Genomic DNA, 18,745 nt, shown 5'->3' with positions numbered 1-18,745 from the left:
ACAATATCTTGACATGCTTCTGACCGCCTACACACCACGCTACTCTACGGGTATTGGGAGGTCATGCCTACGTATGGAAGATTACTTCCACTCACAGTTTCGCTCATAATGCTGTTGTCGGAAATTGCTTGACGTCTAAGTCGCATGCCAGCAGACTGAGAATCCATTGAATCCCAAGGCCTGAAAGTCATATGTCATAAGACGGTGATAAATTCCTCTTTTCTCTTTTTCTTCTTCTTCCTTTTTTCTTTTCTTTTCTTTTCTTTTCTTTTTTTTTTTTTGTTTTTCCTTGTTGACCATTTCCATTCTGGACAATGATCGATGCCCATATGCCAAATAGTAAATTGGTATGATTGCCTCGAAAGATAGTATTATAAAATCTCCTGAATCGAGCTTACTGGCTTAGCGTTGTCAATGATGCCGAAGTCCTCAATTTTGACAATCTATTATAATCTGAGACAAGAACAAGTGTCATAGTATCCAGTGTTCACGGTTGGGCTATCCGGCTTATCCCTCTGTCTGCAACGAATAGACAATTATCCTATCTTAGCAGCCTAATATAATGACTTAAATGAAGTCCCTTCCCTTCGTTCTTTTAGAATCTTCATCGACAAGTCACGAAGCACCGCTTTCTTCACCTTACCACTTCCTGTGACTGGAGTTCTGTGTCCAATTCCTTCCTCTCCAAAAACAAAAAAATGACGTGGTGTTTTATGTCGTCCAAGCGTTTCCAGAGTCCAACGTCGAAGATCTTCATTCGATGGCCTGGGCTTCTTATACATGGGCGCAAGGCCAATGAATGCCCCTACCACCTCACCATACTGCTGATCTGGGATACCAATAACAAAAGCAGTCTCAATAGCTGGGTGCATCACTAAACGTTCTTCAATTTCGAGAGGGTATATATTTTCTCCACCTAACATACAAAGTCTGTCAGTGTATAACAAGGAATGATGCCAAAATGCTGACCTCTGATAATTATATCTTTAAATCGACCCGTGATGGTACAGTATCCTTCTGCGTCCAAATAAGCTTCGTCTCCTGTTTTTAACCAAGTAATGCCGTCAATATCTGTGACGAGCGCTTCGGATGTTTTCTCGGGATTTTTCCAGTACCCTTTGGTGACTAGGTAACCTGAAATGTAGAGTTCGCCGCGCTGCTTGATGACAGCAATAGACCCATCTCTATTCACAACCTTGGCTTTTGCATGAGGCATGATTCTACCTGCGGTTGTGAGACGCTTCTCAATGGGGTCGCTTGTAAATGCGTTAAAGCAGGTCGGTGAAGTCTCCGTCAACCCTATAAGTCAACATTTCAACATATGTACTCCTTTCGCGAAGTAAATAGACAAGTAGACATACCATAGCTGCTTGTATACTCTGTCATGTTTAGTTCATTAAACAAACGACACATCAACTGCTTCGAAACAGGAGCTCCAGCGATAATACCTGTCCTCAGACAGGTCGCGTCGAAGTTCTTTGGTCTTGGCCGATCAAGAATTGATTCAAACATAGTAGGTACTCCATGAAGGGCGGTACATTTTTCGTCAGAGATTGCTTGGAGGACTGCATCTGGGTTGAAAGTTTCACTTGGGAAGACAATCTTAGATCCGTGTGTTATGACTGCTAGTGTACCCAAGACCAGCCCAAAACAATGGAAGAGGGGAGGTGGGCAGCAGAGGCTATCGACCGAAGTGAGCTTCATTCGGTCCCCAACGAATCGGGCGTTGTTGATCATCCCTCTATAATTCATTAGCAATATTGGCGGGGAACAGTTTCTCAGCAGTTACACGTACTGATGGGTCAGCATGGCTGCTTTTGGGTCTCCAGTGGAGCCACTTGTAAATTGTAAATTACAGACTCCCTCAGAAGACAGCGCAGCCTCCCTGGCCTGCGCAATATGGCGTGGAAGTGTCAATCCGCACTCTTTGACATTGTCGTATGTGCTATATCCTTTATACTCCCCTCGAAGGATAATAATTTCTTCCAAGTATTCTGACGCCCCATTGCGCTTGGGTTGGGCTCCTAAGCTCCCTATGATATTTTCCATGGATCGATTGCCAATGTACGGGGTCGCAAATAGAAACCGGCATTCTAGCAAAAGGGGTTGGAAAAGATACGTAAGTTACAATATTTAATGTGTGGCTAGTTCTGACAGACTTACCAGTGTGATTGACAGCGTTCAGTACCTCTGACCGGCTATATTGATTATTTAGGAGCACAAGGAGTGCACCGGTCTGTGCAGCGGCAAATAAGACAGAGATATACTGTTCACAATTGCCTGCTATGATCCCAATGCGATCGTCTTTCTGGACCCCTTTGACTAAAAGACCATGGGCTAACTGATCAGCTTCCAACTTCAGTTCATTATACGTCCACCTGGTAGATGTCCAGGGAACAACCACACATTCGGAGTCCTTGTATGACAAGCACTGGGCAGCCAGTAATTGCCCCAATGTCATGTGAAGTAAACCTGGAGCTGTTGGGCCTTGCACGATAGAAGGCTTTAAGGCTGCATCGTTATCCCGGACGTGATAAACTACCTGTCCTAGTCTCTGTAAACCGCGTTTTTCAGCCATGGTAGCATGTAGGTTGTAATAGTATTCTTGCTGTAGAATAATATATGATGGATTGGGTGATGTATTAATAGTTCCAGCTCTAGGCTTGTGTGGGTTTAACTGATCAGTCGACAGTCTGTTCAATCGTAGGATATCATGCATCGAGTTGAAAGGGGAAGTGGTGGAGCCGCCACACATTTTCATTGGGATCAACAATACACTATAAGCATGCCCAAAAGCGTTGTGCCAAGATATTATCTTCTACATCATGGAATATTCCTCCGAGGTTCAGTATGGGTAGTACTGCTAGGTCACGGTAAGGAGTCATGGAATACTGAAGCAAGGCCGACGTGATGCTGCTATGCTTTGATATGTTATACGAGGAAGTTCTACCGATTATGCACTGCGCTCGCATCAAGGATGGTAGCCGATGACTTGGTATAACTTGGCTCTTTGTGTTGTTCCTAACATACAGCACACTTTTCCATTGAATGAAGGACTAAAGCAACCAGAGCTGTAGAATTGCTAAAGCTATATTGTGTCCGCTCTCTAGTACAAATCATCCGAAATTCTAGCGTTTGATGGCCCCGATGGTTGGAATACCCTAATAAGTGCTTGCGAAAGGTGCATACTTTTGTGCGACATATTCCAAGGCGTGAAAGGCAAGTACCAGCTTATTCACAAACTTTCGCTGGTGATCGTATCTCTAGAACGCTCTTAGAATACTCACCGCTGGTATCTTGGCTATTGGTGTATGTGTGCAAACTGTTCTCTTCCTTTTGTTTCTAAATTATAACTGCAATACCTTCCATACTAGGTATGGCACTTTATTTTTTATGCCATGGCAAAGCAATCCCTAACTTATTTCCATTTTAGTAGGATCACAGGTGCCTTTAGCACCTTCCAGAAAAGGGAGAGGCTCTGAAAGGCAGCTCCTATACTTTTCTATTGCGCCTCCTTTGGTTTCAGCTTTGGTAGGACGCATGGACTTTCCCACATATCACGGCCTTTGAAAAGTGTCAAGCGTCCATTTATCTACCGATCCACACACCATTATGCAATACCTACATCCTAACCTGTTTATCGCCCAAAGCGGTACATAATATCGGATCCTCCTCTAGCTTCTTCAAGCAGCCATTAGGAATCTCGCAGACGTAATATTTTCTTTGAGTCTGCAACTTAATTAGATCACACTCTAAATTATGGATCGTAGTAGATTGCCTACAAGACAGCGAAATCTACTTAAATATTCACAACTATCCACTGTTTTAACATATCTCGCTTCACTCTTCAGATGATTTGGCTTGTCTTCGGTCGGTCACACGTTTTTAATTGACGTACCTGCTCATCGAGACCCCACTTGAGCCTTAGCGCATTACAATGCCAGTAACGCCGCTATCCCAATGTTTAACTTTCGAAGTCGATATTCAAGATCGCCATCTAGTATACGAATACGAGGACCGAGACTGTGAGGGAAATTCTATTCAGAAATGCTATGAGTTGTGGTTCCATAGCAAGGACTGGATCGTCTACTCAATTTGCGGAGACCCGATATCATCACGGAAAAGCTTTTATTACGCTACATACCAATGCCTGCGTCCAGGGGAGCTTTGGCAGTGTAGTTGGCTGGAAGAAACGGGAACTATCTGTTCCATAATCTATGACATTCCACAACAATGCATTACTACCATGATCGGGCTCTCTAAGGGGCATTGGGAGGGGATTGATGCTACGCATGGGGACAAACAAAATCCTGAAGACCTGGAAAGATGGGCACGGCTTGCCAATATTGGCAACCAGGCTGAAAGGAAGATCATAAGCCAGCAAGTCATTATCTCGTATGAGTTTCGCGGACGCGGATCCCTGGAGCCAATTGAGCCAACTTTTACACTCTAACAGGGCGCCGAGAAAGGATTCAGTTCTGTTCCTGTATTTCAGTTTCTTGTTCGAAAATACAATTTGGCTTCACGTTCAGATTCCCGACCTAACGCTACACGTAAGCCTTTAAGGCTTGCCATGTTGTGCTCGGGAGAAATGTAGAAGGGTTTCACCTCCCTTTGTTTCCCTCACTGTGTAATTCCCTTATACAAATTACTGGCAGCATTGTCGTTCTGGACGGAAGGCCGAGTACTAGAAGCCCTACTTTCAGTTTGAGCTTTAAACAATGTCAGGTAAGGAGTGGCATGGGAACGCGAATACTTTCGGCAGAACCTACGTTCCGTGCACGATGACTCTTCTATATCCAAAATCAAGAAATACCGCTGATCCTTTCTGATGTCATGAGGTATATAGACGAGGAAGAACTAGCCCAGCAAATGTGCAATATCCCATTGAATTCTGTATTTGGTTTCTACTGAAACCCCAGGAGCAAACATGCATAAATGGACTTTCCATGTTCTCATACTGCCCTTTATAATCCAATTTAGTATAGGATAGAATAGCGCATTGGCGAATAATAAATAAAAAGATTCAGCAGATTAGGGTGGCGGCCGTGCAAAAGTTATCAACGTACATGACCCCTACACTGTGGACTCTTAGGGCCAATATAAATTTGAGCATCTAGAAATGCAGAACGATTCCAACATAGATTAAACAGAATAAACTATAATTTAGATGGTTTCCAAGAAGGGATTCGTTTTTCTGTGAAGGCCAGAATCCCTTCGTGAAGATTCTCATTCGTATCAATTCCTTGATCAAAAAAGTCCTTCAACAACCAGGAAGCAGTTTCAGTGCCAGTTTCGAGACCAAGTAGGACGCCTGCCCTACTTGCAACGACGCTCTCGGGGCTATTCTGGGAAATTTCTTTGGCGTATTGCAACGCCTTTAGAACGACCGGCCGCCGAAGGATATCCCCGTCATTCAACTCATCGTCGACAAGTTCGTTCACAATGCCCCAATTATGAGCACATTCGGCTGTTATGGGCCGTCCAAGTAAAGTGAGTTCCATAGCTCTTTGGCGCCCGATAGACTTAACGAGCCGGGGCAGACATCCGGCTACTGCAACTACCCCTCGCTTCACCTCTGGCAATCCGAAGTGTGCCTGTCTGGAGGAAATGATGATATCTGTTCCCCAAAGAAGCTCAAAGCCTCCACCGAGTGCGGCTCCGTTGACCGCTGCAATAATAGGCTTCTTGCCGAATCTTCTCGTTAACCCACTGAAACCTCTTCTCGGGATCAAATCAAATGTTCCCTCTTGGCTCTGGTTTAACGAATTCCACTCTCGGAGATCACCTCCAGTGGAAAATGCGGTCCCTGCGCCAGTAATAACTGCACATCGTAGAGCTGGCTCTTTATCAAACCACACAAAAACTCGCTCAAGCTCGTATTGAGCATCTCTAGTTAGACAGTTGAATGCCTTGGGTCTATTTAAGATAACAAGGAGGACATTCGGAGTCGGTGTGGAGATGACTGAGTGGGATAAAACAAACGGAAACTCTTTGATATCGGACATCATGAAAATATTGTATAAGCGGTTTGAGGTATGATTCACATAAGTACTTGCCAAACCTATTTGTGCTGCCTTTGGTGCTGGGGAGTATTCTTATATGCTCCTGGTTTGGGGCTACATGTATTCCACTCAAAAGGGTAAAGATTATTATTAAACTCGTTGTTTCTTGTTACACAACACGTAGGGGTACAAGGTCGGAGCTCTTTTATCCCCAAGGAGTTGCTTCTCCACTTTTTCATCTTGTGCAAGTAATTCTACCAAAAATTTCCCCATGATATACGTTACTGAAATGCTGCGTTGTCGGTCACCATACTATTTCCAAGACCGGCGTAACAATTGCCGTAGGTTACATAGGGTTGAAAACAACGTGGGATATTTATAAAATAAATGCACAGGTAGCAGTGGAAATATATCACTGGAACGACACAGAAGAGATATCTGATAGCTACGCCATGTATTGGAGATCAATGCCGATGATCAGGCCGCAGAAAATACGATGGGACTTCGGGGAAGTGCAAGTGCTCATCATAGTGCATCTGACTTTCTTTCCATTCGTCATGCTTCTGTAGTCTGTGAATTGAGTCTAACCCAGGTAAATACAAACAGTCTGATCATAAGTAAGGGGCATAGGACACTGGCCCCGGCATACTCCGGTGTGTATCACCGACATAAGCACCTTCCTAGCTAGTCCTAAATGACGCACAATGCTACGTAGATATTAAACCATCACAATGAAGATCACGGGCGACGCATTCTCTCTCATTTTGCTTTTGCGCAAGGCATTTATCCTTTCCCGGGAGAACAACCACGTAGGATACGGAATGGGCAGGTGCAGGTATGCAATATTGCGGTAGATACTTTTTTCCTCGTTTAGGCCCTTGAGAAACTCGCGGGAACTGGGAAGTCTTGCATGGTGTAGTGGATGCGTGTGGATTTCCTCCCTTCGTGCCGCGCTGATTCACACGAGGATTTCGGCAATCAACATAGTCCTCGACTGGATATTCTAACCCGTAGTTGTAGAACACTAAAAAAGGCAATATATCAGTGTATAGTCTATTATTACATTTATTTGGAGCGGATTCAGGTGTCGCGGCCAAGAACCGAAAAGCATACATATTGTAGAATCCACATCGAATTAGAAAAGCTATCAAATTGGTTGACGCTTATGGCAGTGGCATTCAGAGCGCTGAGGCACATCAGCTTCTAGAAACGACTCTGCCCGGAGAGTATAAATGTCAAATCGCCTCGATTTTATCCAGTTGTCCATCCCTCTTTCCAGTGATGTCTGGCAACAGATCATAACTATTAATTAGGGAGGGTGCTCAGTCATCAATTCACAAGTATTTATGCCAGCCGGCAGCGCTTTTCCCGATCCGGCAACCCCGGAGTATACCTACGATGCGGCCATCGGTGGCCTCCGATGCATGACAAGCGGAGATAGAAAAAGCCCCAGAGCACCTCGCTCTGGCGGGTCCCCAATTTTCATCCCTCGTCTCTCTCCATTTCTTCCCCTGACTCTCTCCTATCCTTCTCTTTTTCCTCTACTTAATGGCCCTTGAAGCGAGGAATAGTGACCAATTGGGCAGAATCACCGACCGCCTTAACCTCTACCACAACCAACTGCGAGGCTCCGACTCCATCGCCTCTTCTTCTACTCCTACAACCACCGGCGCAATTCCCCCCACTGCAGCTACCACCATGTCGCGCGACCCGATTACCTGTCACGTTCTGAACACTCTTTCGGGCACTCCGGCGGCGCACCTTCGCGTGACGTTGACCCTGCTGTCCGGCCCCGACACCGTCCAAAGCCCCCTCTCCTACACGGCCACCACCGATGCAGATGGACGCGTGAAGAACTGGACGCCTCTGGTGGGCCACTCGGCCACCGTTCCGGCAGTCCTCTCGGCGCTTCCGACGCCGGACAGCAAGACGAACTGGTCTGTGCGCTTTGAGGTCGGACCCTGGTACGAGGCGCAGGGCGTGGAAAGCTTCTGGCCCGAGGTGGAGGTGAAATTCACCGTGAAGGGTCGTGGCCGTGAGGGCGAAGAAGGATGGAGACATTACCATGTGCCCGTGCTGTTGGGACCCTGGAACTACTCGACCTATCGCGGATCGTAATGGATGGCCCGGGATTTTTATGCGTTTGCGGACAAAATGTAAATATGTAGTCATGAATTGACAGAACAAACTGATGACAGGCAGTTTGGAGAAACCATTCTATATGTCTTGGCCTATCTGCATATATTCTTGCTGCAAACATCTCGCCCGGCTGATCATTCCTTCCAGCCATCACCCACACCGCGCATCCAATTGACCGCCACCAGCTTCAATCCGTATTGCTCTACCCACTCAGCTGCCTTAAATGAGCGGCGCTGAGTGAATTCTTCCCCTCCGACATCATTTTTCGAAAGGGTGAACTGCTCAGGTTCCCGGAACAACAAGTACAGGTACCGGTGAGGCTTGGACCTGGTAAAAAAGGATGGGTTAGACACATACACAACATGCAATTCCAAAAGGACTCACTCATCCTTAGGCCCAGGTCCAAGATATTCAGTCAACACTGTAGCTGTATCTGTGACGTCACCAGCCTCTGCTGGCCGCAGTCCCGAAACCACCCAATGTCTCCAGTATGCAAATTTGGGATCATCCGGGGTCGGTGCGTCAGGGTCAATCAGGAGGAGGGTATAGCGTTTTGACGCATTAGGGTCGTCGGCCTACTCGCCCATATTAGATCGGATGAAACGGCAATACAGGGTGTATTACGCGGTGGGTATACCTCCTTAGAGAAGGAAACGGTGGGTGCTTCCTTGCATTCACTGGCCCGGAAGAAGCTCCCAAACGACACAGGACTTTCTCCGAACTGAACTGTTAAGGCTGTGGTGGGAACAAAATTTGGAGAAAGAAGAGGTTGCAGATCGGGCGTAAGGATGCCCGACTGGGACAGCGATTGTGCGAGATTTTGAGACATTATCTAGAAGGAGTTAAGATGGTATAACTTCAGTGACCAGTACCAGTAGTGACCAATCCTGGAGGAAACACATCTGAGATGGAAGATCTTATATGATGCCGAGGAACTATATAGCCTCCCATATTACTGGTGGAATAATACGAAAAGCCCCCTGGGGACTCTACCCCACCATCCTAGCAAAACCCGCCAGGGTAAATCCATATGTCTATTCCAGACCAATGAAATAAACAAACCCAAGAACTTAGCACGACGTGTGCAGTACAGTCTTATCTATCCCGTTGCCGAGATCATCGCCTCAATCGTGGTCCTGTCACCACTCTGCTCAACCAAGCTGCGGAACGCTCCATTCTCAAACCCCATCAGAGCGCCAGGCCGATCAAATTCCACCACCTTCCCGTTCTCCAGAACGAGAATGCGGTCAAAATCCGCAATAGTGGACAGCCGGTGTGCGATCACCAGCAATGTGCAGCCCTGGATCTCGCGTATCGACCGCTGAATCCGAAGATCTGACTCCATGTCGATTGACGCCGTTGCCTCATCCATGATCAATATCTTAGGTTGAGCAACTATGGCACGGGCGAGGCAGAGAAGCTGTCGCTGTCCCTGCGAAAGGTTCCGACCCCCTTCTGCGATGGGATCTGACAACGAGAAGATATCCTTCGCACTACTGTTGCTTTGTGCCCCATCGTCATCTCCCTTATCCACCGGAGCGGTGACTTTCCTCAGTGCGTCGTGAAGCTCGCCATCATCATGATGATTGAAAGGATCAAGAATCTCACGTACGGTGCCCGTGAACACGACCGGGTCCTGCGGAATGATCCCTACCCGTGAACGAAGGACGTGCAATTTCATCCGGGATACATCAACCCCGTCGATAAAGACTGAGCCTGACTGGGCTTCAAGGAAACGAAGCAACGCCAAAGTCAAAGACGACTTTCCCGCCCCAGTACGCCCGACAATGCCAATGCGCTCTCCCGGACACACCGCAAAAGTGAGACCCTTCAGTACCGGTGGTAGATGCGCCGTGTAGCTGACGTGAAGGTCGTTCACTCTTATTTCACCCCTTGTTGGCCACGAGGCTGGAACATCAGCCCCAGTCTGCGTCTCTGGAACAATCCCTGCATACTCAATAACACGCTCCGCGGCATTGAAGTCGAGTTCGATCCGCGTGTATTGCGCCAGGAGCCATGAGATATTCCCAGACATGTCCAAGGCAAAGCTCAGGGCAAATCCGGCAAGAGGGGCATCTAACCTGGAAATGCTGACAAACATGACTGCTACAGTAGTGACGAACTGGAAAACGAGTGGGGGTTAGTCACGGCCAGGTATTGAGTATATATGCAGAGCATATACTACGAAAAAGTAGAGAGGGCTGCAACTTACTCCTGCTCCTACCATACTCAACCAAAAGTCCATCCAGCAGTTGAAGAGCTGACGATGCCAAAAAGCTTGACAGTGTGTATCAATCAACTTATATATCTGACGCAGGTATTCATTCTCCTTCTTCGTTGCTCGGATAGTTGGTAAACCAGCAAGTAAGGAGCCTACTTGTTCAAATATCGGCGACCTAGCGGTGCTCTCCAGCCGTTTTGCTTCTCGTGCACCTGTAACATAAAATGATGCTACAGCCCATGAAGCTATCACTGACAGAACCCCAAAGCCTACTATCAGCGGTGAGCTCACAAATGCAGCCACAATCACAGCGAGAACCAAGACGCTACTATGCAGCAGCCATCCAAGATTTAGCGCAAGGTTTGAATCAATCACGCTGAAATCCGCTGTGAATCGGTTCAGTATACGCCCTGCCGGTGTGGTATCAAGGAAAGAAAGAGGTGCCCGAAGAATCGTATTCGCGAATTGCTCAAACAGAGTCTTGGATGCCCTGAGCGAGCCGCGGAAAACCAGATAATACCGAACGATCTCTAGGAACCACGATGACAGCGATAACCCGACATAGACACTCACATAAAATAAAAGGCGCTGGTCAAGAGCTAGACCTTGCTGGGTACCCGGTATATTGCTAATATCAGATTGGAGACGAATGGATGGCACTGGCACATTCTTCTCATATGCCCGGGTCCATATCGAGACCCAATACGGCGTCACAAGGTTTTCAACCAAGGTAAGGCTGAAGAAGAGAAGTATGAGTCCCCAGTGAAGGTAGTCACCGCAGGCTTTCATGTAAGTCTTGAAAACATCTGTCTTAACAGCCCCTGTCTCTCGTTTCTCTTCCTCGTAGTACTTCCCGGTTTCAAGATTCTGAGTATTTGTTCTTGAATAATAGCACTCTAGATTATCGAAGCTTGATGTTGACCTGCGTCGCCTGTTGGCCGGGAGGTCGATCTTGGATGACTCACTTAGGCCCCCCAAGTTGCCAATATGTTTCAGAGAATTCGGAATATCCCGGAGAATTCTGTCCTGAACAAGCGCTTTCGGTGTATCTGCACTCAACACGCGGCCATTCTCAAGCGACACGCGGTATGCCATCTGACTTAAACATAAACGGGGGTGATGCGTAGCAATAATCCGAGTCCGCTTCTCACATAGCTTTCCAGTTAAAGCGTGTTCGTAAAGATGCCGACCAACATGAGAGTCAACCGCGCTGAAAATATCGTCGAGAACTAGAATGCTAGCACGGCTATACAGCGCTCTTGCCAATGCGAGGCGCCATTTCTGACCCCCGCTCAAATTAATGCCATGGGCACCAACTTCCGTCATATCGCCGTCCGAGAACAGTTTCAAATCTTGGGTAAGCGCGCATGCATGAAGCACTTCGCCATAGCGGTTGGGCTCAAAGGGATGACCGAACAGAATACTGTCTCGAACAGTTGCATTTTCAATCCAAGGGTCTTGGGAAACGTATGCCATCATCCCACGAATGATCCACTTTTGTCCGTTAGCAGGTCTATCGGACGCAGATCCCATGGCTGGGACGGAGACACTACCGCTACAGATATCTGCTTCTCCAATTATTGCCTGGAGAAGGAGACTCTTGCCCGCACCGCTTCTACCAGTTATGACGGTGAGCTCCTCCGCAGGGAAGCTTAAGTTGAGACACTTTAGCCTGAATACACCCTGTGTATATTCAGACTCATCCGATGGCCAAGAAATGATGGCATCCTTGAACTTGATTGCATCTCCAGTAATCCTTCCGTCATTGCGCTCGGGAAGTGATAAGAAACGGTCTATCCGCCGAGCACTGACGGACGCATCTAGCAGGTTCGAAACCGTTTCTGGAAGGATAGATAATGTGCTTTGAACCCCCTCAAAGATGGCAAATGCAGTAAATGCAATTGAGGCAGACATCGTGTTGTTGATATAGACGTAGGTTGAAAAAGAGACAATACTCATGATGACAGGACCGAAGGACCAAAGTGCAATCAATATTAGGTCAAGAATAAATACCGTGCGCTGGCGTTCAAGTTCTTTGTGTCGGAATCTGAGGATCTTCTGGTACCATTCGGTTTCCAATGCACTGAATTTTATCTGACGGATTCCGTGTATAGCCTCACTCAGCACTGCCGACTTCCGATCTCGATGTTCCATAAGGGCCTCCTCGCTTTTACTGTACTTTTTGTTCGCATAGTAATAAACTGGAGTCAGGAGTGCCGGAATAATGCAGCCTGCAAGGGTGGGCTTCCATCCCATGAGGTTCACTAGAAATATGACAGCAATGCATAATTCAAGAGTACAGTCAACTATAAGATGGCCGTCGCTTGCAAAATCCGAAATGCTTTTAACGTCAACTCCAAGCAAATTCAAGATGGAATGTCTTGTTCGTGGAGCCTCGTCACTAATTTCGCTTTCTTCGTCTTCCACACTAGAAGAGACGCTCTTGCTGTCGCTATCAAGAGGCGGGGCAACAATGTCCGGTAGGTGTATAATTTTGCTGGTGATGATGGCGAATAATTGTTCATGAACAGGGAGTGACAGCTTCATTTCTGCTGTCCAGTCGACTAGAGACGATAGGCACGAGGCAATCACCAAAGAGCAACCTAAGCCTGCTGCCATTAGCCATAGCTCGAACTGGTTATTGGCACCAGCGTCGCGTGCCTCGAATTGTCGTAGTACTGCGAAGAGAAAGAGCTGCGGCAAAAAGTGACAGCCAGAGGAAAGCAGCTGAATGACGAATTGGGAAACAAGAGTGGACCGATAAACGTGAACGCATTTTCTCCAAAGATTCCAATCTGCGCCAACGTTCGAAAAGCGACTGTGCAGCGTTTGAGCCCGGACTTCCTCACCAATCAGAGGCAAATCATCCATGTCAAGTCTCTTATTCCTTGATGCGAGAGAAAGTGTCTCTTGTGCCCACATAAAGCTGTATTTGTTAAGAAATGACACTGCATTGTGTTTATCGACTTGTCTACCGTCACGATAAACAGCCGGGCCTTTGGGGATAGAGAGGTTGAGCAAAGTCAGGATGATTAAGGCTGACAATTGGAAAGTTGATAAAACAGAGTGTGACTTCAGCGGTTCTGAGAGCTTGCTGTATTTCAATGGCAATGAAATTCCCGAGACAGTTGATATGCAAGCAAACAGCGACGTTAATGCGCTGTAACATCCCAAGCGATAGCGGTCTCGAGACCGACGACTGGTGACGACGATGGTTTCCTGGGTCAGGAGGAACATCTGTCGCAATGAGCCAATGTAAATGGAATACTTTAAAGATATGTCTTACCCAAGAAACAACTTGTAATATTTGAAAGGTCTTCCAAGGCGCGCCTGTAACGTATATAGGCAGTGTAGCCAAAGTTCCAGCCAGGGCGACGACAGTCAAGGTGACCCTCTGCCATTTTGCTTCGGGTGCCTTTGCACTAATAATTTCTTCTCCGTCCTCATCCTCTTCCATGTCTTCACTGATAGCTTCATAACCTTCGGGTTGGTTTCCCCGTCGATCGATGGCGAGTTGTCGCAAGTGAGGTACCGACAAAACTGCAGCCAGGACCACACCAACCGCCGATGCGCTGAGAGAAAAACGCGGCATATCTAGGGTAGAGCTAAATGCTCCTCATATTAGAAATATGTTTTCAGGTTAAAGGTAACCTTCCCAGCTTATATGGTGTTAAATGGCTACTGACGTTGTGGGATGGCATGAAGGGAGTCCGACCAGGCGGGCACCGTTTTGGGGAAAAGCAAAATAAGCTCTGCAGGTTCCCCGTCAGCTTGATGCATGAGTCACTCTCAGGATGTTAGTGGCAAGTAATATTGAGAGAGAGAAAATTAAACATGGCACTACCAGATTCTCTTGCTAATGGCAACAGACTGGAGCAGTGATGGACGTAGGCAACCATATTATTTAGTAACTGTTGATCACTTTATCTTCCACTGGCCCTTCGTATCATCATCATCAGGGCAACTGCATGTTTGACTCATTTGTGTGTTCTCTAGGGAACTAAGACATCTCTGTTAATGGCACAGCATCCTTGCAATGGATCAGCCTCGGATATAGGCATAGGAACTCTGAGTCCTTTCAATCGTGCAATTCTCTCGAGCTCAGCTAGGGGCCTTCGTAGGAATGGAACCACTTTCCAATGAGACAGGTTATCCAGGGCATATTCGAGTAAGGATCGGTCTTCCATGCAAGAGGGCTCAGAAGTATCAGTTTCTGAGAATGTAAGAAGCAAGACCACGGTCATTGTGAAGTAGCTACGGTCGAAATTAGTCATATTTGCAACCTGTCTCCACTGTAGTTACTCACCTTCGGACTATCACATGAGAACCGAGAGTTTTTTGAGTCAATATCTCATCTGTACCTTTCAGATAATTGCGACAGGCGGCTAAACATTCATTAGAGCCGTGTAATATTCGCTGCGACTCTTCATCGTTGTAATGTCTTCCGCTGTATGCCAGTTCCTTGCTTCTGGGAACAAAAGGCCAGAAAACCACGGCACATAGGGCGTGGTATTGGCTCCGGAGATATGCACGTCGCTTATCGAAGAGCAATGAGTGATCTAAGGGAAACCGTAGCGAGCTAGGTAGATGGCGATACCAGTCGTCGATCTGATTTCGGAGCTCCATCACCACGACCGGGGCGTATGTTGCAACTGCGGAACCTATAGGTGGCTCGTAACCAGTGCATAACAACGCAGGAGTGACATGGATCGAATAGATACCTTTCATTCCAACTGCCTTCACCACTTCAACCATGAGTTTTCGCAATGACGATATGGCCAGAAGACAGTACATTCCCTCCTCTTCGTAGTGGCTACTAGGCAGGGCCACCTTCGTTTCGTAGTGCTTCAATCCACTAGGCGGAAGCTCCAGGCAAATCTCGAGCTCACTAGAAAGGTTTCAGCTTTTGTACGTAGCTGGCTTGAAAATAACTACCTATCAATAACATAGCAGATCCAGTAAATCCTTTCAAAGGCATCTCGATAGGCCGATGGCTCTCGATCAACTATACCGGTCTTTAGTTGAAGTATACAGTTTTGTGAAACCTGACATATTGCTCTCCAGGATTCCAGTGGACGCATTGCATAGAGGAAATACATCCTATGGCCCAATCTCAGTTAGGTACATCCACGTCACGATGAAGAATCCTACCTACGCTGTTAGAGTTCTGCATTGGAGAATGCGGATATCTTTTGTCAACTGAGGGAAATTCTTCATAATCTGGTAGGCTCGTATATAATAATTAAACCCTGGCAGATCCTGCAAGGACTCTGTGTATAAACTACTGTCCAGAGTGAGAGCGCCAACGGCGTTTATAAGAAGAACTAAACAAAGAGACGGTGAATCCTTTTCATAGTTAGACAGTTGTGCAGCCTGCAAATATTTGAGCGTCGTCTCCTGGTCAAACAGAGGAAACCATTTTAAGATGTTCTCCACGAATGCTTGTTGCAGTCTCCACAGGTGCGGCCGAGATAGGTCTACGGCTGGCATTGGCTGTATGTTCCGCATGTCAGCCATAGAATCTAACTGGTCCAAGAAAAATTCCTCTGTGCAGTCATAGCACCAGAGGTCTGGTCCACGAAATGAGAGTAGGTTTGGCATTCGAGGAATGACAGGTTGTCTTGCAGCCGCAGAAGTCGACGCAGGGGACGTGATAGACACATCAGAGACATGGGAGGCAGGTGTGTTGGATTTTGGCTCCAGCATAGAGGCTATCCTCTCAAGCGTCGATTCAATGTTGTCGAGACGAGAAGCGGTAGCTTCATCGCTCTGAGTTCTTCCATTCTTGCTAGGGCCGCGATAGACACACTCTATGTCTAATTTTCTGCAGAAGCTACAGGAAGGTTTTTCGGCATCGCAACGTGTCTTGCGTAGGCGACACACTTCACACTGAAATGACATCAACCATTGATCCACAGCCTTAGAAAATAAACCTACTGCAAGTGCGACCCTTCTGCGAGGATACGCCCGAGCTTCTCCCCATTCTGCAGCTCCTTGCTGATCATCGTCGGGGGCTTTGCGCTTTTCTGGTGGGGACATTGCAGTTAACTGCCACTACAACTTAACAACACATGAGATAGAGATATACTCGCGTATGTTCGGCACGAGTTCTCAGGTAGTGAAGGCGAGAAGAAGCTGAACGAGGGGAGGGTTCTAATGACCGATGGTCCACTCTACGAAAAGGGCCGGAAATCCTTTTCCACCCGATGTTCACGGGACAAACACGAACTAGACTCTGCGCTATACAATATAATATTTATGGATCTGTCCAACATTTCTAGCATGTACATGGTATTTTCGGAAGGGTGCATTGGCCAACATCAGACAATCAACCATTCGCTGCCGAGCCTTAGACTCGTGTCAACTGGAACTAATAAAATGCCTGTTAGCCGCGTAAATTGCTCAGTTGATAGAAACTTTCTCCAACAATCTAATTTATAATCTATTTGGATGAATTTTAATTCTGTCCTTTGGGACTGACAATCACCCTCTCTGCATCGAGGCTACTCCTGTCTGTTTCGCCTTGTATCTCAGGCACCTGAGGCTGATTCCAATTGCCGAACACTGCTAAAATTGTAAATGGGATTGTGAAACCCCATAGGGCAAATCCCAGAATCATCTGGTTCAAGTTAGGCCAGTGAGTCGCGCCAACAGCGTAAGCAATCGTGCTCCCAATGGACTCCCACGATCTTAGAATGCCGGTTGTTCTCGCGATATCGCCATCTCCCCGGGCTCCTTTAATCTCGGCCATTAGCCAGTATATATACGTCTGCAGAACTTCATAGAAAAACTTGAAGAACATGTAGACAGTAAAGGCTGAATTGAAGAAGGGACCATCGCCCAGGTCAAAAGCGGGGGGTTCGGCCATGCGGGATAGTTTCGCTTGAACAATGGCATTCCATATCCAAGCCGCTGTGAGAAATGCAAGAATGAATATGTAAACAGCTTTAGACCTGGCTTGTCTAGAAAAATATTTCAGATCCAGGATAGCACCCGTCACTAGATTGGCCATAGCGCCAACTACAGCTGTCAGGAAAGACGCAAGTGCTCTGGAACGGACGGTGAAGTACGCTAATTTCTGTCAGCAACTAATCTATGATGAGGATTCTAGGAGAAAGCATACTTGTCAGGTAATTTCCTTGGTAGGTTGTGCCAAACTGCCCCGCGAGGAAGACTGGAATGAGTAAGAGCATGTACTTATTCGTAAGCTGTTTCCAGATAGCGCGAGCTTCAATGACGACACTTGTTTTCTTCATGTAAGGGATTTTGCTCCCATTACTCCTGATAACATTCTGGGGTTGCGATAACAGCAATGCAAAGGGAGCTCCAAGAGATGAGATAGCCACAAGCCCTAGATATGTTGTGTAGGTGACCTTGCCCACATGCGTTGTTTTGATATTGAGAGCGAGAGATATCGCACCACCAACGAGTGGCCCCATCTGACGGATACCCATCCAAATTCCAACGTATCTGAATTAATAGTCAGTGGAATGAAATGAAAGAAATGGATAAGGTCCTCAACTTGCCGTCCTCGTTTCTCCTCTTCCGGGTACCCAACCGCAATCGCAGCTTCACTGGCCCATAAAAGAGACGCCCCAATCCCACATAGAGCCGCCCCCAGCAAGAGAAACCACTCGTTCCCATAGCGGTTGTTACAGTAGAGGCCAGCCGCATAAGGTGTGTAGAAGGCTGCTCCAATAAATAAGGTCCATTTTGCGGTGAGCTTGTTGGTAACGCCCCCAGCAAGGAAGCAGCCTATTGACATGAGTCCATAGGTTAAAGCATTGGCGGCGTTATTCAGAAAGGGCTGAACAGCATGTTAGGGGTATTTTGTCAGAAGCAAATCAACCATATGGCAGCTAACCTTGGCATTTCCTCCCGCTCCAAGGTTGTTGAGTGCCGTCCAGATGCCAGGTTCGCAAAAGGCGACCAATCCTACGATAATAATCTGGAACAGGCATGACCGGTAGAGCCGGACGACTCGATCCAAAACCATTGTCAAAGTGAGTGTTTCTTGTATTAGTTAAACTACCATGGTGATCGATGCCGAGTTCGGGCTCTTATTGTTTTTTGAACCAGGGGAGCACGCCAGGACCCATCATTATCGCGATACCTTGGATCCTGACTTCAGAAGTTTAGTGCATAATCAGGTCTAAAGGACATATAATCGCTGCACCGAGTTCCCAGGTAACTGCAGAAGAATCCAACTTAGCGTTAGCTGAGCGCCATAATGGTATCTAATCCATCACTTTCGGGCCAACCAGGAGAACATGTACTCTGAATGATTGATACTAGGAGCACGCAATGTGGCACCCGTATGGTATATACGGAGGCCTCATGCAGCCGGCGACCCACTCAAATAACTATCCTGACTTAGCTG

At 47.0% G+C, this 18,745-nt stretch overlaps 8 protein-coding genes across 8 annotated transcripts; 2 read left to right on the top strand and 6 right to left on the bottom strand.

The window, feature by feature from the left end:
• Window positions 1-554: 554 nt before the first annotated feature.
• On the bottom strand, window positions 555-2,578 carry BDV59DRAFT_209486 (uncharacterized protein; the record flags this gene model as incomplete). Its single annotated transcript, XM_073695398.1, has 6 exons — window positions 555-602; window positions 639-916; window positions 970-1,299; window positions 1,362-1,741; window positions 1,796-2,093; window positions 2,164-2,578. The coding sequence occupies 6 exons, from the start codon at window positions 2,576-2,578 to the stop codon at window positions 555-557; spliced, it is 1,749 nt and encodes a 582-aa protein (XP_073551840.1).
• A 1,359-nt stretch (window positions 2,579-3,937) lies between these two features.
• Window positions 3,938-4,453, top strand: BDV59DRAFT_190902 (Calycin-like protein; the record flags this gene model as incomplete). The annotated part of the gene is made up of 1 exon (XM_073691822.1): window positions 3,938-4,453. The coding sequence occupies one exon, from the start codon at window positions 3,938-3,940 to the stop codon at window positions 4,451-4,453; it is 516 nt and encodes a 171-aa protein (XP_073551839.1).
• Window positions 4,454-5,159: 706 nt separating this feature from the next.
• Window positions 5,160-6,008, bottom strand: BDV59DRAFT_190901 (ClpP/crotonase-like domain-containing protein; the record flags this gene model as incomplete). Its single annotated transcript, XM_073691821.1, has 1 exon — window positions 5,160-6,008. The coding sequence occupies one exon, from the start codon at window positions 6,006-6,008 to the stop codon at window positions 5,160-5,162; it is 849 nt and encodes a 282-aa protein (XP_073551838.1).
• A 1,433-nt stretch (window positions 6,009-7,441) lies between these two features.
• BDV59DRAFT_169748 (hydroxyisourate hydrolase) lies at window positions 7,442-8,289 on the top strand. Its single transcript, XM_073688304.1, has one exon. The coding sequence runs from the start codon at window positions 7,554-7,556 to the stop codon at window positions 8,121-8,123; it is 570 nt and encodes a 189-aa protein (XP_073551837.1). The 5' UTR covers window positions 7,442-7,553; the 3' UTR covers window positions 8,124-8,289.
• Window positions 8,279-8,973, bottom strand: BDV59DRAFT_198508 (YbhB/YbcL family Raf kinase inhibitor-like protein; the record flags this gene model as incomplete). Its single annotated transcript, XM_073693166.1, has 3 exons — window positions 8,279-8,471; window positions 8,529-8,719; window positions 8,782-8,973. The coding sequence occupies 3 exons, from the start codon at window positions 8,971-8,973 to the stop codon at window positions 8,279-8,281; spliced, it is 576 nt and encodes a 191-aa protein (XP_073551836.1).
• Window positions 8,974-9,011: 38 nt separating this feature from the next.
• On the bottom strand, window positions 9,012-14,227 carry BDV59DRAFT_84412 (putative ABC transporter). The gene is made up of 4 exons (XM_073697181.1): window positions 14,052-14,227; window positions 13,652-13,970; window positions 10,357-13,602; window positions 9,012-10,266 (listed from the first exon to the last, which is right to left on the bottom strand). Exons 2-4 carry the CDS (start codon window positions 13,955-13,957, stop codon window positions 9,244-9,246), a joined length of 4,575 nt encoding a protein of 1,524 aa, XP_073551835.1. The 5' UTR covers window positions 13,958-13,970; window positions 14,052-14,227; the 3' UTR covers window positions 9,012-9,243.
• Window positions 14,228-14,335: 108 nt separating this feature from the next.
• Window positions 14,336-14,695, bottom strand: BDV59DRAFT_169745 (uncharacterized protein). Its single transcript, XM_073688303.1, has one exon. The coding sequence runs from the start codon at window positions 14,637-14,639 to the stop codon at window positions 14,358-14,360; it is 282 nt and encodes a 93-aa protein (XP_073551834.1). The 5' UTR covers window positions 14,640-14,695; the 3' UTR covers window positions 14,336-14,357.
• A 2,121-nt stretch (window positions 14,696-16,816) lies between these two features.
• Window positions 16,817-18,734, bottom strand: BDV59DRAFT_84408 (major facilitator superfamily domain-containing protein). The gene is made up of 4 exons (XM_073697180.1): window positions 18,230-18,734; window positions 17,892-18,172; window positions 17,489-17,835; window positions 16,817-17,436 (listed from the first exon to the last, which is right to left on the bottom strand). The coding sequence occupies exons 1-4, from the start codon at window positions 18,359-18,361 to the stop codon at window positions 16,823-16,825; spliced, it is 1,374 nt and encodes a 457-aa protein (XP_073551833.1). The 5' UTR covers window positions 18,362-18,734; the 3' UTR covers window positions 16,817-16,822.
• Between the last annotated feature and the right edge of the window lie 11 nt (window positions 18,735-18,745).

Source organism: Aspergillus ambiguus (genome assembly GCF_047715705.1).
Source record: "Aspergillus ambiguus strain CBS 117.58 unplaced genomic scaffold BDV59scaffold_3, whole genome shotgun sequence".
Taxonomy (NCBI): Eukaryota; Fungi; Ascomycota; class Eurotiomycetes; order Eurotiales; family Aspergillaceae; genus Aspergillus; species Aspergillus ambiguus.
This window is presented reverse-complemented; position numbering and strand designations above follow the sequence as displayed.

Bases quoted from the DNA above. Each gene is read 5' to 3' on its own strand.
- BDV59DRAFT_169748 (XM_073688304.1), top strand. From the start codon at position 7,554: ATGGCCCTTGAAGCGAGGAATAGTGACCAATTGGGCAGAATCACCGAC.
- BDV59DRAFT_84412 (XM_073697181.1), bottom strand. From the start codon at position 13,957: ATGCCGCGTTTTTCTCTCAGCGCATCGGCGGTTGGTGTGGTCCTGGCT. The intron at 13,603-13,651 runs GTAAGACATATC...TCATTGCGACAG, and splicing joins TATTACAAGTTGTTTCTTGG to ATGTTCCTCCTGACCCAGGA. The intron at 10,267-10,356 runs GTAAGTTGCAGC...CTCGTTTTCCAG, and splicing joins TGAGTATGGTAGGAGCAGGA to TTCGTCACTACTGTAGCAGT.
- BDV59DRAFT_169745 (XM_073688303.1), bottom strand. From the start codon at position 14,639: ATGACTAATTTCGACCGTAGCTACTTCACAATGACCGTGGTCTTGCTT.
- BDV59DRAFT_84408 (XM_073697180.1), bottom strand. From the start codon at position 18,361: ATGGTTTTGGATCGAGTCGTCCGGCTCTACCGGTCATGCCTGTTCCAG. The intron at 18,173-18,229 runs GTTAGCTGCCAT...CATGCTGTTCAG, and splicing joins GAGCGGGAGGAAATGCCAAG to CCCTTTCTGAATAACGCCGC. The intron at 17,437-17,488 runs GTATGCTTTCTC...GACAGAAATTAG, and splicing joins CCAAGGAAATTACCTGACAA to CGTACTTCACCGTCCGTTCC.